This window comes from Neopsephotus bourkii, unplaced genomic scaffold, assembly GCF_033783945.1.
Source record: "Neopsephotus bourkii isolate Nb327-2 ecotype Australia unplaced genomic scaffold, CSIRO-AGI_Nbou_v1 NB_1250, whole genome shotgun sequence".
In the NCBI taxonomy this organism is placed as follows: domain Eukaryota; kingdom Metazoa; phylum Chordata; class Aves; order Psittaciformes; family Psittacidae; genus Neopsephotus; species Neopsephotus bourkii.
The window spans coordinates 2,279,608-2,297,207 of record NW_026901735.1 but is presented as its reverse complement, the minus strand read 5'-3'; the positions used below and the strand labels follow the sequence as shown (position 1 = coordinate 2,297,207).

The window sequence follows — 17,600 nt, the reverse complement described above, 5'->3', positions numbered from 1 at the left end:
ACTGTTTATTTCATTGTCTTTCATTGCCAGTTGCTTTCAGTACAACAGATACATTTTACCTGATCAATTGTTCAACCCATCGAAGTCATCTTCATCATGAATCAAACAGTACATGGCACAGAATATTAACACAATGCTGGTAATACATCCATAAGATGCTCCAATCCCACATCTAAAAGGGACTGTACAAAGTTAGAACCACAGTAATGGCAGCCCAGCCAAGGCGGTGACCATGACCACGTTGTACTGAGGGGTGTCAGAAAGGTGATCAGCAGAGAAAACACCAGCCAGGGAAGGCTTCATTACAGGCAGAGGAATTTCAGATGACACGAGTGACTGGAGCGTGTCAGGGAAGCAGCCTGGTCCTGCACAGCATGTAGGACCTGCTTCAAGATGTTACCGTTCAAGAGATGCTTGGTTAGAGCTACCTCAAGGCAATCCACAGCAGTCTTCCAGCAGAGGCAAAGCCAAGCCAAAATACCCAGAACAGTCATGGACCGTGTGCAGAACTGCCTGAAGTTTGTTAAAACCCAGCATTTTTATTACGGTTTTAAAGAAAACTCTGTCCTGTGCTGAGGGAAGGAAGATCCTCTTATAGTTGAAATACAGGAAACAAATGATAGCATCAAAAGGTCAGCTCTCACAAGAGGTTTCCCTGAGGCCCTGCAGTGGTTTTGGTGTTGGTCAGCATATTCATAAGTGGTCTCAAAAAGGGAGCAGAGAACACACACCATCAGCTTCCTTAAGGGAGTAAGCAGTAAAAAAAAGAGAAGTTCTTTGAGTTGCAGAAGGACCTCTCAGCAACAAAAGACTGGATGAAAAAATGGCCACTGAGAACCAGTGTTTTAAGTTTAAGATTACATACATGGGAAAAACAATACTCCATAAGCACCTGGGGGCACTGAAGTGGCTCCGACCACCCAGGGAAGGAGATGTGGGAATTAGCACAGACGGTTCCATGAAAAAGGGGCTGTCAGCTCTTTGCTTAGGAACCATCAAGAAAGCAAAGGGACTGCTAATGGTTAGGAGAGGAAGGAACAAAAAGCATGTATATGCCAGAATGCAGTGCACAGGCTTCTTGAATAGCCTGGTTAGTCTGGATCTTCCACCTTGGAAGTCTGTATCAGCAAAAGGGGAGGAAAGGGCAGCACCTGATAAGCTGTGTGGACCAGCTGACAGATTTCTTAGCTGTTTCCTGTGACCTCCCACTGCATTATGATTTAAAGCCAGGAGGAGATGCAGCTCATTTAAAACTGGTCTGGTTCTACACTATTTACACAGCACAGACGTGAGGCTCATCACCTCTGTTAGAAAGGTACTAACATGGCTGTTAAGGTTGCCACTTGGCCCACATCTCCTGCTGAACCTACAAAACCCACCCCAGCACCCAGAACAACGCACCTCATTGAAGAGCAGCTCTCTCCTCTGCTGTTTCCTGAGATCCATCTTCTTCACAGCGACCTGCTTCCCCGTGTGCTTCTCAGTGGCGATGCAGACGATGCCCGTGGAGCCCTCCCCGATCTTGATGAAGCTGTCCAGGTACTCCCGGGGGTCTCCGGGGCTGACCACGAGCTGCAGGGCAGCTCTGAACTGTTCGTGGGACACCCTGGAGGGCTGCTGGTCTGAGGAGGATCCCCAGCTGGGTGGAGGATAAGCACTTGATGTGATACTTGGGGAGCTAGGGTAGGAGGCAGTGGAAATATAGGGAGAGCTGGGCTGGAGAGGCGGCTGGTGATAGTGGGATGCTTTGTGGTAGACCAGAGGGTACTGGTAGCTGCTGCTTGAATAGCTGACTTTGCTCTGACTTTGAGGTAGCTTTACTGGGCCCCTGGGGTAGGTGTCTGATCCAGAGAGCGTTGGGCTAACGACAAGCTGCGCTCGATCATAATCCACCTGCAATGCAAAAGCACACAGGTGAACATGGGTGAAACACACATCTGCTTGCTGTCCATCTCAGCTCACTTTTGGCATTTCCGGAGGTCCTCAGTGGTGTTGGCTCATGTACCTGTTCTCAGCATGACACTGCTGCCCTGTATCTGAAAAGAGACTTTTAGACCGTTGGGCTGCTGTGTTTCTATCAGCACTAAAACGAGGCCAGGAAAAACCCCAAGATCTTTGGTGCGTCTCAGTTCTACTCTTCTGCCCAGGTACCTGTTTGTAGATACAATAATCTTTGTTTAATGAAAGAGTAAGCTCCAAAAAGTGTATTTGCTACCTATCTGCAGTGCCCTGCAGGCTCCCTGGGCCATTTCATCCAAAGATTCAACCCTTTGACAACCAGCAGCCTTCTGGCATATTCCAGTCTCACAGAATCACAGAATGGTTTGGGTTGGAAAAGACCTTAAGCTCATCCAGTTCCAACCCTGTGCCATGGGCAGGGGCACCTTCCACTGGAGCAGCTTGCTCCAAGCCCCTGTGTCCAACCTGGCCTTGAACACTGCCAGGGATGGGGCAGCCACAGCTTCTCTGGGCACCCTGTGCCAGCGCCTCAGCACCCTCACAGGGAAGAACTTCTGCCTTAGATCTAACTTAAATCTACCCTTTTGTTACCCCCAGAAGCTGTATGACAAGGGGCAGTCTTGCATGAACACATACCTTCCTTGCAGTCTCCAAACAGCACCCAACAGAAGCAAGCATTAAAGGCACAGGGAGATCAATTTGTGTCCTTCCTTTCAAATACCAAGTTCCTGCATTTTGAGTCTCAGCCCTGATCCTTTCCTTATGCTTTTCTCCAGCAATTCAGGGATGATCCAACCTCTCCTTTCAGAGGCACTGGTACCCTGAAACCCCCCATCATCTCCTGCCTTGCCCTGCTACTGGCTGCTGCCTGAGTGACTGCATACATGAGTATGACGAGGAGCCTAATTCAATTTACCATTCCTTAAATCACTTTCCATGGTGACACACTACTTAACTGCAGTGTCACAAACCCACTAATTTTCAGCCGAAATCAGAGACAATAGCAGAGGAAATTATCCCAATGGGAAGCCTTTTTAATTTGTAGGTTCCTTTCTTCCTTTTTATTTTCCAAGCTTTTCTAAGCCTCTTAGGCTGAAAGAGAATGAATACTTCGCATTCACAGATGTAACAGTTTGCTTCTCTCCAGATTAAAAAACAAGAGAATAAAACAGGAGGTAAGACCAAAATCCCCATCCAAACCCAAAACACATTTCTTTTCCCCCTGGAAAAGAGCATCTCCCCATTCATAATACAACACATGTGACTCCTGCCGCCGAGTGGAGCATCTCAGGGCAGGGGGTGGTTTGACACAGGCTCATGATGTAGCACAATTACAAATAATTATGGCAACGAGTTCATTTAATCAATCAATTTCGGTGGTGGAGCACAGGGGTGGACAGAGCAGCAAACTCTACTCAGCTCACGGTTGCTACTATTGCTGCTGGCCGCCGGCCAGGAGTCCCTGATCCATGTTAGTTAAATGCACATTAATCTGAATTTGGCAGTGTAATCAAGGACCCAAGTGAACTGTGAAATTGAATTCTGCGGTGGAACATCGTTTGACCATTTTGTGCTAAGACTGCAGAAAAAAAAAGAGAACAAAAATCTGCCGCAGCATCAATTTATCACTGTAGGCTGCTGCACAGCGAGGAGGAGTTTCGAGCTGGAGTATTATTCCTACCTCACGCATGAGCCAGGCATGCCTGTCTCTTCATTCCACGTGAGGTTTAGCAGGGAAAAGGGAATGCCTCTCCAGAGGGGCTGCTCAGAGATTTCCCTTGGAAACAGGAGCTGGAGTCTGCTTCTGTCTGAGACTCACACGCTGACAGCTACCAGCTATATGGAGCATCCGGCAAGCACGTACCAGTGTTGTACAGCCACTTCCTAGGATGCTGGCTTTGTTTAAGCAAAACATCCATGATTACAGCCATAATTCCACTTAGTCAGGCAGGGGTAGCCATAAAATAGAAGAGGGTCAGAGACATCATGAATTTCATGAAGGACATTACATCTGCCAAGCTAATTAACATGGAAAAAGTGCTCAGATGGTTTGGTGGAGGGAGGAGAACTCAGTCTAGCCCTGTCCTATATATCTGTGCACACAGGGACACATAAATTATTGCTCTGGCTGTAAACACACCATTTTCTTTTAACTACTGAGATGGGGAAAGCCTTGTCCAGAAATTCAAGCTGGATTAATCCACACTAATGAATTATTGGAGCTTTCATCCACGCTTTGTATTTCTGAACCTAACGCACTGGCATAAATGGATTCTGCAGTGAAATTCTGAAGTGAAGATTCAGGGGTTTGGTGTGCTGGCTAAGAATTGTTGGGGTTGGCACTGCTGTGCAATGTAAGCCCATTCACATCCTTAACCCCCTGAAGTCCTATAAACAAACCAGGAGCTGTAATGAGTAAACCATCTGAACCTCTCCTCTGAGGCTGTGTCCTGGCGCAGTGCTTAACATCACGGCAAAATTGAACACGCTTTATCCCACTGTTAATTCTGTTTCTGCTACTGAATGCAGTTACCTACTGAAAGGGAACTCTTTAAATACTACAAAGGAAAGAGGATACCAGCCCTGTGCTCATTCGAGATCAGGTCAAAGGAGCAGCTGAAGCTCTGACACGACATCCATCATGGTGCCGCAGATGCAAGGCAATACCCTGCTGCTGCTGGCTGCTGCGTCGGCAGCTGGGTCTTTCTGTTGTTAAAAGGTGGATGTAACACCACGTTTAAACTCATTTTGGTTTCCACTGCGATGACAGCGATGCCTGCTTTGTTCTGCATGTGGAGGAAACACAACTGCTTGCTCTCAAGGGGTACCATCTCCTCAAGGCAGCCTTTCATCCACACGTGCGTCCCCATGCACTCTGCAGTGGGACTGCGGCAGAAACGGCAGCCACAGCCCTGCAGCCACAGCCAATACCCCCCGAGGGGACTGCAAGCCCCTTGGTGACATGGGCTCACCCTTCTGTAAACATAAAATGGATTTCTGTTTGATGAGGTTTCACTTTGCCCAATTAAAATACGTTGAAGGGATGGTCTGTAAATCACACGGAGATTGCAAACAGAATGGCTCCTCTTTGGCGTTTCACTGGTGGAAATCTCCAAGACTCTCTGTTCCATACATTCCTGGAAATCTATTGACATGTGAATGAGAAAACGGAAAATAGGAGAGGGTTTCTGACAGTAAGGGCTTGGCTCTGCCTTCACCAGGCTGGAACTGCCCTCCTGGCTCAAAGTGTCTGCAGAACAGACACAGTGCCTGCTGTGTTACGGTAGCACAAGGTAGTGAAAGAGAGAGCAGAAATCACAGCTCCTTGGAGGAGGGACAGGACAGTGTCATGGAATGTTGTTACTGAAAAATGACAGGGAAAGGAGCTTTGAATTGATAGGAGCTGGTGCAAAAAGAGGGCTGCCCATGATAAAGAAGGAGGATAACAAGAAACATGGGGTACAGACTGTCCAAAAATAAGCAGATCTGGTGGGATGACTTTGATATGGTGTGATGATGTTGAGCTCTCTCTGTCATGAGGGTAACACGGCAGATGCTGTGACCCCGTGCAAGCATTACCGAAGTTAGCCTGCAGGAACAGGAGAGCAGGTGGGTAACATGGTGTGGGACTGGAGGGAACCAAATCTGAGGCTCCAGCTTCCTGCCCCTCCATGGTCCCACTGCACAGCAATGGCCAAGCCCAGCACAGTGCAAGTATTCTGATGTAAAGCCTCTGAAATCACCGACGATGAAACAGAGCATACATCTGATTTATCTGACATCTCTCACCTGCTAACACCACTGAAGTCTCCTCTTCACAGCTACCAGCCAAACCGAACATCTTTGTTAAAGGCATTCTGAAGCCATGCATTTGTGCCTGCAGACTTTCTCACTGCTTACTTTTCCCCCCTTTTTAATTATACTTTAGAGCCAATCTCACCTGTAAAATACCTGATCTGAGACCTGATTCTCATTTAGTAAGCCCATTTGGTGAACCATTATCTTACTAATGCCTCCTTGTAAAGAAGATTCTTCAGTAATCATCCACGACAAGAAACTGCTATTTGCTTCCAGGAGCTGTGGATGGGTTTGGGAATTGAAACTGCTGCATTTAACAGTGAATCATCAAGTTTCAGTACACCAAGGCTGTGGGAGTGTTTCTGATGCTCTCAGGAGAGGAACAGCTCACAGTGAATCTTGCACGGAGGCATCTTCTTGTTTTTTATGGAAGTTGTTAGTGCCTTTTAATGGGATATTTTTCTAAGTGTCTGGAGTGCTTTGAGGCCTGTAAAATACACCTCTGTCTTCTGCCCTGCTGAATGCTGTAAAACTGGCAGGAGCAGGCACAAGAGAGTCCATGAATTACTGGGTTTGTCCTCTTTTCTAAACTCTGACAAAATGATTGCTCTCAATGAAGGAAATGGCAGACAGCCCATCCCAGGCTTTCTGCACAACTTCCAGAATCCATACTTAATGCCACACTCTGGCACACGCTTACCTATGTACATGCATCCTCCCACCACTCCCTGCTCAGGAAAGGCACAAAGACACCTGGTAGCTTTCCTACTCCCCCCATCATTGACCCTTGACCTCCAAAGCCTAGCTCTGTGCTTTAATGCAATCTGCAATAAAAATGCATCGCTCTCCCTTTACCACGGGGCACTGATGATAACTGCACCCCAGGATCACTACAGCAGCCAAAGCCTGAGCAAGGCATATGGCTATCGTGGATTTGCAGAGATCTGGGACTTCTTCTGGGTCTGCAGCTGGGCAGGACCACATTCTAAGTGCACAGAGGCAGTAAGAAAATGTACCACTCACATCATCATCAAACAGCAGAGTGGATCTCACACCTAACAAGCTTCCTACTTTAGCCCCTTTGTAAGTCACAGCAACCCAACACTGTTTCAGCCCCGCAAAAATGAGCTATGATCTCGGTGCCCGTTGCTAGGGGAACTCGATGATGTTCAATGCAATCTACACTGAAGAAAAGCATCTCTTGCACAGTATTAGATGTTTAAGCAGGTCATCACTGTAGCTATGTGACTGGATGTGTAAGAAAAGCATTATTCTCTGAACAAATAGTTACAGCAAACTGTTGCAAGTAGGGCAGGGCAGCTTGTGTGGGTAATATGTGATGTAGAAAAAGCAGAGCAGGCCACGGATTTGTGCAGAAGAGCTGCTTGTAGATACCATGGTTGAAATGTTTTTATGCACCGTAGCCCTTTTTTTTAACTACATCTAAAATGTCTTGGGTGGGAGAAGTTCCTTTGATTTAATTTCACTGCTTAAAAACAAAGCAGAGAGGGTTAAACCCCTACTGTCATTAGCAGCAAAGGGTTAATAAACCTGGTAATATAAATATAGCATAAAGACAATGTAAGTATTAAAACACAGAGGTTTTGGCCTTGCACAGTCACAACTGAAACACAAAAGTATCTGATATACAAACCAGACCAGCTTCTCAGCTCCCAGTGAGATCTGCACAGGCGTCCGAACTCCTAATGCTATAAAAACTGCCAAAGGAGTTGGGATTACTGGGAATCCCAAGTAGAACCCTCGGAAGCTGGGGATGTCATGTTACCTTGGGGATGCCTGCTGCAGTTTCCGACAAGCGGGGGTAGGTGTAGGAGCTGTAGGAATGTCCTTGCTGGTGTGCTTTAAAGGCGCTTGCTCCATAGGGCATGGCCGGCTCCTGCAGACCAGAGCCCGATCTGGACCTCTGCCTCATCGTTGGCTGAGGGCTCGCTGGATCCACATAGGATGACTTTGGTCTCTTGTCGTAGTCATCCTTGCCCAGGCCATGTCCCCAGTCGCTGTCGCTGTACTCCAGCCTCTCCTTGGGGCACTCGCTCTGCACTGATGCTCGGGATGGGGTGTAAGGAAAGGGATCTCTATAGTCCAGGGAGGATCCGCTGGGGATCCGCTGATACTCCAGCTTCAGGCCGCCATATTCCAGTGGTTTGGGCTTTGTCTCCAGGTGTGCCTGGTAATCTGGGAGGAACCTAGAGAGGTCTGACTGCAGGGGTGTCACTTCTGAGTAATAGACATCCCGGGAAGTCACCTTCATCATGTGCCCGTTCTGCTTGGCGGCATAGCTCCCTTTGTAGTACCTGTCTAGCTCTTCCCCATAAACAGTCTTGTCCCGATACCTTTCCACGACATAGTCTGTTGTAGTGTCTGACTCACTGGAGTACTGGGAATACGTGATATAACCATTTTCCTCCTGGTGCCTTGGCACATGGTTTGCGTTTCCTTGGTGGTGGGTGGGAGGACTTTCCTTCCGCAGGGAATTGGATCGTGTCACCGAGATATTGTCAAACTCTTCCAGCAGGCCGTTGATTGAAGTATCCTTTCGAGGCTTATTCCCTCGAACAATAGTCTAGGAATAAAAAATTGCTTTGATTAAATACTGATTTTCCATTAATATCTGACCAAGAAAACCAGCAAAAAGAAAGTGGGAGATTCCCCCCAAAATACCCATAGGGATGTGTTATGTTCTTCAGTCCCATACCTTAGAATAATCCATTGCTAGAAAAGAGTATCTCAGTAAATACTTACGACAGGACACGTAGAAAGGAATAAACAGAGAGGGTTTAAATTCAGTGTACATTATAAGCTGAGATTTGGCATGCTACCCCAAGACACTCTAAAAAAAGCCCAGTTTAAGAGGTGGGTGTTCAGCAGCCAACAGCAGAGACGTTTAAAAACACTATTTCTTTATATTTGTTAACATTCGGTTGTCTACATCAAGCCAAACTGGTGGGCTGCATCTGTCAGGGGACGGATAAGCTAAAAGAAAATCATTCAGTGGTCACTTCTACATGCTATCTTTACAAGCTGTTGGAATGAAAAGCAGCATGCAGGCGAGTAGGCACTGGGTCTGGCTGATTTTTGCGAAAGAGTATGTTCATGTAGCAGAATTACCACTGGGGATTGCTTCTTAGGTACCCTGGCATGAGACACTTGGGAAAGAGGAGAAAATACTTCACTACATCTTCTTCTTACAATATACAGGTTCCAGCAAACCTTTGTGCACAACCATGGCTTTGGCACATGCACATTGCAGATGCCATGCGGTGGCAGTGCTGGTGTCCTTGTTTGCATCCTAATATTGCAAAGTCCTCTATAGATCCTGCAGCCATGGATGACGAGCACTGGAGATAGGAAGTTGTTTCCACTGATTGCCCACAACCCCCTGCCCACCCCTACTCCTTTCTGTCCAAAACACTCATGCTCCAGGTAGGATGAGAGGCAAGCAGTGCTTGGTTACAGCTCTCCTTCAAGAAAGACTGACTGTTTTTAGCTGGTACCACCAGAAGGCTGTAACACGTGGTTGCATCCAGTTTCCAGCAGTTGACTCCCACTGAGCACTGCTTCACATTTATAAACACCTCTGAAGAATAAGATGTACAGATTAAGGGCCAGAGTCATCAATCAGTGCAGCTCTACTGAAAACACATTTACTGTACTCATTCACTTCAGCTAAAGATCTACAGCTGTATCTTACTTGATGAGTTTTTAAACAAAATCACTGTGGTCAGCCCAAGGAGATGTCATTGAATCATACACTGGAGTTTGAGTTGGAAAGGACCTTAAGATCATCTAGGTCAACCCCCCTGCCATGGGCATGCCTCACACTAGACCACGTTGCCTCTGTAAGCTGCAGCCTCCCTGTGTTGCTTGCCAGCTGTGGTGCATTAGATGCCAACCATGGTCTATCAGATGCTGACTGTGGTCTATCACACACCAACCATGGCATACTGGATGCTGCCTGTGGTGTCCAGCCTGGCCACTGGCCCTTCGTTGTAACGCCAACAAAGGAGTTGCTCTGCCCTCCTCTGCTGCTCAATTCCTGATTGAAAGCAAGGCTCAAACATTGTCAAAATATGCATTTCATCACTAAGAAAACCACTTTTTCACAAAATCAACACTAATTTACTTCCCTGTTATTTATCAAAAAGCAGCAGAGAAAAAACAGGCTATAAGCAAAGCAGTCCTGACCTCACACTGATCCCTGCTCTGATTTATGTCCTTAATTGCTTGCCTAGTTTGCTATTTTGAAGCTACTGATACTGAAACAATTGGACAGCAAAAATTAGGGACAGCAAATAGATCACTCCTTTTGCTTCTGAAGCCATTCAGCGAGACAAGAGGAATTGGTTTCATTCGGCTGCAGCCTCCTTGGCAGCATGACTGCATGATCATTCATATTTAATTATCACATAATAAACCAGCAACGTTTGACAATGAAATGCTTATAATTGAAAACAAGATTGAAATACCCAACTGCCACCCCTCTTCCCCTGAGCAAATGCATGCAAAGGAGTAAAACACCAATTTAATACTCTCTGTGGGACTGGCCTTCACAAAGGAGAGGTTTCATGCAGCAGCGTCCGTTGTGCCTGCACAAAAGGACTTCAGAGCCAGAGGGAGCCCACGGGAGCAGAGCAGCCTCTTTGGATACAGGAAAGAGTTTTCCCTCTGCTTCTCCAAGCAGATGCTCTCTGGAAGGAGGATTTTCAGGTATTAGAAGAATGGAGCTGAGTGTTTATGTGTTAGGGAATTCACTGATGACAAACCCCTGCACTTTAAGGATTTTCTGCAGTCAGGTGTGTGTTTGGGATTAGGATGATTTAAAAAACCTATTAATAGTAAAATGCTGTTGTAAGAAACACCAATTTTCCAAAAAAAGCATTTGCCACTAAAGTCCCAGCCTGATGATGCAGCCTTGGTTAGTGCTGGGACCTCAGTGCTGCCTCATCCCCACTGGTGAAGTTAAGGGGATTAAGAACTAAAATCCTTCCCTTTTCTCCCAGCACTTTCAGGATGAGCACTGACTTGCAAGACTGTCATTCCCATTTGCTTCAGGCTCATCTCTAAAAGTAAACTAAAAAGGCCAGTGCAAAGGGAGGATAAAAGTTACCTATTCCAGAGTCATGTTTCCTACAGAATAGTCAGTGGTTTATTACTGACAATTATCAGTACTATCAGTTCTGGTAATAATTTATTATTAACAACAAAACCAGTATTTGTATTTACTTTGGCATCTTTTTAAGCACTTCCCTTCTATGAAAGGACATACACCTGGTGAGATGCCTCTCTGGCTGAGAGGACAGCCTATACAAGCTTGATTTTTCCCAAGGAAGCATCTAGTGTTATTCCTATTGAAAGATCACTAGTGTCCACAGAGCAGATAATTTAGGAAGAGTTCCACCGACAGTCCCTGAAATATGCTATATTGGCAGGTATTTTTCTATCTGAATAGAACCTAAGAAGTTTATACACAAATCTGGAATACAGTGGGTGCCTTCCTTGTGGGCAGAACAATTTGCTATGCTTAAAAACCAAATTAATATCCCAAAGTAGGTATCATTCTGTAATAGCAATAGTAATTGCTCTATAAGGATGCCCACAGAGCATCAAAAATTAAATGATAAAATCAAAGAAGATGTTATGAAGGATGAAACACGCTGTACCATGTCAACCTGTCCTGAAGCCATTTACTGCAGAGAAAGTGTGTGCTGGGGGCTTGCCAGCACCCACAGCTTTCCTGGGAAGCACAGTATTGGCAGAAAGAACCAGAGAGTGAGAACTGCCATAACCATGGCCCACATTCCCAAACCTGATGTTAGCATCAGGGCCAGAAGGTTCAAAGGTGGAAGGAACGAATTGTTGATGCCAGGGTCTTGGTTTGGGAATACAGACTTCGGTTACTGCACCACCAGGCTATGTGCTGCACTGGTGAGCAGAAGTAAAACCTCCTGGGACTGAAATACAACAGCAGGAATTACAGAAGATGGGAAACTGTAGCTCCAACTTAAGCAAACTAAACCTTAAAAGAAAATGCAACAGAAATGGGCTACATCGAAAGTGACATAAACAGTTATTCTGGTAGTTTGTTTCACAGGAACTAGACCAAGGTTTGCAATTTTAAAGGCTTTATAAAAGGAAAAGAATAGTGTCCTTGGAACAAGTCCAGAGGAGGCCACGAGAATGATCATGGGACTGGAGCACCTCCAATATGAAGATCGGCTGAGAAAGTTGGGGCTGTTCAGCCTGGAGAAGAGAAGGCTGCGTGGAGACCTCATAGCAGCCTTCCAGTATCTGAAGGGGGCCTATAGGGATGCTGGGGATGGACTCTTCATTAGGGACTGTAGTGACAGGACAAGGGGTAATGGGTTAAAACCTAAACAGGGGAAGTTTAGATTGGATATAAGGAGGCAATTCTTTCCTGTTAGGGTGGTGAGGCACTGGAATGGGTTGCCCAGGGAAATTGTGAATGCTCCATCCCTGGCAGTGTCCAAGGCCAGGTTGGACAGAGCCTTGGATGATATGGTTTAGTGTGAGGTGTCCCTGCCCATGGCAGGGGGGTTGGAACTTGATGATCTTAAGGTCCTTTCCAACCCTAACTGTTCTATGATTCTATAAGGAGGGAATTCTATTTTTATAGATATACTCTATCTATTTATATAGATTTTTTTACTGATTTTTTACTGACTGACTGGTCTCCAAATGTTTAAACTTGAGGAACTGTCATAGCTGTTGCAGGTGAAACAGCTAACAGCAAAGCCTTATTCACAAAGGCTGATGGGTTAAGCTTAATGAGGTTTTGTTTCTGACTACTGAGACCAAGTAATGGAAACCTTCACCACACCCCAGCACACACGAACAACATGGTCCTACCGCTCCACCAAGATGCAGTTTTCACTGGGTTCACCACAGACAGATGGGATTTGCCACAGTTGATACCCCATGTTTATTAAAGGATGTTTCTCAGTGCGCTGTGCAGTTTAGGAGGGATCGATGTTAGAACAGATGAAGGAGTGCAGGGAATTTTATGCTACCATTACCATCATACATTAAAATCAACAGGGCACAATCTCTGTGCTTTAAAGAACAGTACTCTGAAGCTGTAGCTCTCATTTCCATTGCTCTCTGGACACGTAAGGCGTTTGCTCTGGAGCCCGGTGACAGCAGACATCCTTCATGGCGTTTCTGCAGCGGTCTGTCCTCCGGTGATAAGCTATAATGGATCTGTCTGTAAGAAATGCTGTCTTGCCTTGTTTCCAAAAGGAGATGAAAAACAGCTTCTGCACTCAAATGCTGTATTAACCTTGACAATAATGAAGTGGGTAATTAACTGTTTTGCCCTAATATGACCTTGCATTTATTGTCTTTAGAACTACTATACTTCACACACTCGTTATGAATATATCATCCTTTGTCCTCTTTGAGCAGTGCTTTCAGAAGTCAATGAGGATTTTAAATCTCAGTGATGTGCAGGATGAAAAAAAAAGGGTTTTATAGGAAAAATCACCCTTATAAACAGCCAATCTAAACTGATTTTGTTTCTATCTCGCTTCTTCCCTCATCTGCAGTATATATAAACTTAAAAGCACAGCCTATGCATACCTGAAAATCAATTTTTCCTCAAGAAAAGGCAGATAAAGCATAGCAGGTGAAAGTAATCTAAGTGTAAGTGATGGATGTGTCAGTAATTTATCTTCTTATGTTGCAAGACATTCAAAGTATTCGAAGCTGAGCTCATGACACCACATTTTACTCCTCAGTGTAAGCAAACAGAACAGAACTACCTTGGGGAGAAAAACTGATCCTTGTCATCATGTCAGAAGGAAAACTCCAGCTTCCCCTGTAAACAGCTACTGCCAAGGGTGTAACAGGTGTCATGGGTCTGCATTTGATCTGTTCTCACCTGACAAAAGGCTGTGAGATCTCAGACCAAGCACAGTCCTTAGAGGACCTCAAAGCAGCTGGAGACCCTCAAAACCCCTGCAGATGGCCACATGTGCACCAAATCCCTGCTTTTTCCAGCAGCCAAGAGCCAGCATGAGGTGCTCCTTCCCCTTGCTTGTGGGGCTAAATCTGAAGTCTGAGCTGCCGTCTTGAGGGCTGACACAAGGACCAGGCTGAAAGGGAAAGATGGGAGATGAAGATAAAGACCTGCCCATGGTCTCAAATGGGTGACTCAGATGAAGGAGAAAAAGCACTGGCAGCTGAAAGCCCATCAGCTGGGAAGCTCAGGTGGGATACAGGATGGCTGTTTCCAAGTAAGTGTGCCCACTGTTTCATCTAAGGCTTTTCTTCACTGAATATTCACTTGAGGACAAGTTCTAACCTCAAAACTGCCTTTCCAAGTGATGGCATCTGAGCCCTCCTTGTGATCTTACTGTGCTCCAGTGAATGCTTCATTGCATACAAATGGGTGCAATTAATGAGAAAGGACTAACAAACATTACTGTATCTCCATCCCACCTGATGATGGCATCATGGCACGTTGTACTTCCCATGCTCATGGTAGCATGGGAACACAATGAACACAACCAGTGTTTCATTGCCATCTGCAGATGAGCTTGTGCATCAACCTTGGACATTAGGCAAAAGACCATGTTTAAAAGAAAATGCATGAGTCCTCTCTATATTTTTGGGACAAAATGGTCTTGGAGACAGAAGTCATGTCCCTCTCCTTGAACACTGCCAGGGATGGGGCAGCCACAGCTTCTCTCTGCACCCTGTGCCAGCGCCTCAGCACCCTCACAGGGAAGAATTTCTTCCTTACATCTAACCTGAATCTCCCCTGTTTGAACCCATCACCCCTTGTCCTAGCACTCCAGTCCCTGATGAAGAATCTCTCTCCAGCATCCTTGTAGGTCCCCTTCAGGCACTGGAAGCTGCTCTGAGGTCTCCACACAGCTTATCTTCGCCAGGCTGAACAGCCCCAACTTTCTCAGACCCCAAAGATAATAATAATTCTGTAAATAATATCAAACATTAATCGTAAGTGGGAAGTTAGGGCGCTTGGGTCATCCAGCACTACCCTGGAAACATGCCTTTTGCAAGAGGAACTCATCAGATACGTGGTGAGAAAGGACGCTGGATGGAAAGAGATGTCATTTATCTCTCCGCATTCTCCAGTAGTGTCCTATGGGATCTGCTCCACTTTTGATCCAGCTACAAAATGGCTGTTACTTCGAGTTAGTCACAAGGAATATACAACAGACAGGAAAGTATGTCAGAACATTTCTTCCTGAAGCCTGTTATTTAGAGCTTGGTTTATACCTGGAAGCCTCAGAGTTTATATAATTTCTGTTAGGAATTCCTTCCCAATGCTATACATTCTCATTCTCCCATAGAAATAATAATACTATTTAAACCATTAATTGTTTCTGGCATTGCACAGTTTCTTACTCAGGGAAGGAGTTCTGCAAATTCCACCAGTGCTGGACACCTCAGCTGAGCGAGGAGGTGTGGGTCTCTGCTCCCTGGACCAAACATGCACTTTAACCATAGAGTCACCCAGCAAAACCAGGAACATGAAACCATGTCACCTGCCCCCTCTCTTGAAGTGTCTGAGCACATGAGCCATGATCCTATCTCATGAATTTCTCTAATCCCTCTCTGGGAGAAGCAGAAATTCCTGTCTGGGACAGCTCTTAGAACCGTTCCCACTCACAGGAGAAAAGAAATACAAATGAAACCCCACAAAGTAAAACCCAGCCAAGTCCACCTCTGTGATTTTGCCACATGGGAGGGCAGAAACAACCAGACACGAGCCCAGGTGTACTGCAGGATGTGCCATGACTGGGATGTGCCCATCACCAGAGCCGACTCAAACATCACTGGATATGAAAAACCAGGCTTTGCTCTGTCCACCCACTACCCTTTGACACGTTTTTCAGCTCCTGACAAACGCTAACAGCAGCAGAGCATGCAGTTTCTGTTTAGTGTTATGACAGAAGAGGCAACTGATACTCACAAAACACCTCACCACAGGTAACACTGTGCTTTCCAAGGGGAGAAGGTCACTGCAGGTAACATCAGTTCAGAAATACCTCCCTCAGAGAGGCTGTGTTACCTTTTCTGCATGAAGTCCCCCAACCATTCTGCTTTCCTTAGTATCAGACTAGAGATGCGGAGCCTGGGGAGCATAATGCTGGGCTATCTGATGGCTCTGTTATTCCAGGACTGTGCTCTCGTCTCTTTACTAAATTCAATAGAGTAAAAGAATAAATCATTCTCACAACTTCACCTTTGGAGAAAGGATGGGTCCCAGAGGCTCCTTCCTATTAATCCACCTGTACAAAAGTGTCTCCCTCTTGCTTCTGCAAGTGTTACCTGACAAAGTGATGCAGCTGCCTCGGGTTGACTGTTTTCATGGGGCTTGTCCATAGGGGCTGGACTAACCAGGTCCGATGAGCTGCTACCATCAGGTTCCTGCTGATGCCAACCAGCTACACTGAGACCTCTGAAATATGTCTGTCTACACTGCAGCCACATTTCTGAGTGCACTGCTGCACAGCAAAGTCACTGAAGAGCAGAGAGCTCAGCTTGGTAACCTGCAGCTTTCATCTAATGTACAACCAAAACTGTCACATTCATTAACCCAGTACTGCCAACAGCACAGGATGGGTATGAAGCTGGGAGAACATTGGCATGGCCACACGTTAACTATTGAAAGATACAGCTGATGATCATAGAATGGCTTGGGTTGGAAAGGACCTTAAAGCTCACCCAGTTCCAACCCCCTGCCACAGGCAGGGACACCTTCCACTAGAGCAGCTTGCTTCAAGCCCTGTGCAACCTGACCTTGAACACTGCCAGGGATGGGGCAGCCACAGCTTCTCTGGGCACCCTGTTCCATGATGATGATGATCTACATTGATGATGTAGAAATGAAAAACATATATTACTCTATGGATCAAAATACAGGTTCAGCTAAAGGTTTGTGAGAGGTGTAATCTGCTTAACAGCAACACAGTGCCAGCTGTTTAAAATTCTTCAAAAGCCAAATAATGGAAAACTATAAAAAAAGACTAACTAAACCAGCACTGTGTAATTTGTCACCCTCGCAGCAGTTTTAAGTTAGTTGCCATACCAACAAGAGCAACATTTCATTATAATCACAGTCACCAGCAATTCTTTTGTCATTTTAAAATACAGTAACTTTAACAAAACATTTAATTTAAAAATTCCACTGAAATACCCATATTCTTGTAACTTCTCCTTCTTGTCTTTTTCCAACACACGAACACGGTTGTTAGGTGTCATCTGAAATGCTATTAGGGAATATTAAATGTCAAAAGTAATCATTCTGGGTCTGCTTAAAATAGGAGGTATGTGCAGTTTTGTGTGCAGTATGTGTACACAGATCTCTCAGACACACAACAATGAGAGTGGAATGTGACACAGAAGTTTTAGTTTGAGTGAGAAAGTTAGTGTACCTACTAGTGATGAGTTATACAAGCACTTCACAGGGAGAGGAATGGAGACATCTCAAACCCATGGAATTTCTATTTCATAGGACTTAGGACACCTCAAATTCTCTCTTCTCTCACAATGGAATGAAAATCAAAATGTGCCAAAAGATGAAATTCCTCAAAAACATTAACTGCAGTTAACTGCACTCTTAATGCTGCTGTATTTTCTTAAATCCGACGGCAATCTTTTCAGCACAAAGTAGACCTGCTAAGCCAAAAAGCTGTATCAAACCACACAAAGACAGTATTTTTTTGGCCGCATTCCAGATAAAACCTGCCCATCAATGTAAAACTTTCTTATTTTGTCAAATTCACATTTTCTGTCAGGAAAAGAAGACCACTGACTCAGAAAGCCTGTGGCCA

At 45.5% G+C, this 17,600-nt stretch overlaps 1 protein-coding gene across 5 annotated transcripts in view; it reads right to left on the bottom strand.

Annotated features, from left to right (window-relative positions):
- Positions 1–17,600, bottom strand: part of PAK5 (p21 (RAC1) activated kinase 5) — a 174,462-nt gene that overhangs the window by 9,804 nt on the left and 147,058 nt on the right. For all 5 annotated transcript variants that reach the window (XM_061364804.1, XM_061364808.1, XM_061364806.1 and 2 more), the window contains 2 exons: positions 7,544–8,341; positions 1,402–1,893 (listed from right to left, as the gene is read on the bottom strand). In XM_061364804.1, the coding sequence (XP_061220788.1) occupies positions 1,402–1,893; positions 7,544–8,341 (1,290 nt within the window). The remainder of the gene's footprint in view (positions 1–1,401; positions 1,894–7,543; positions 8,342–17,600) is intronic.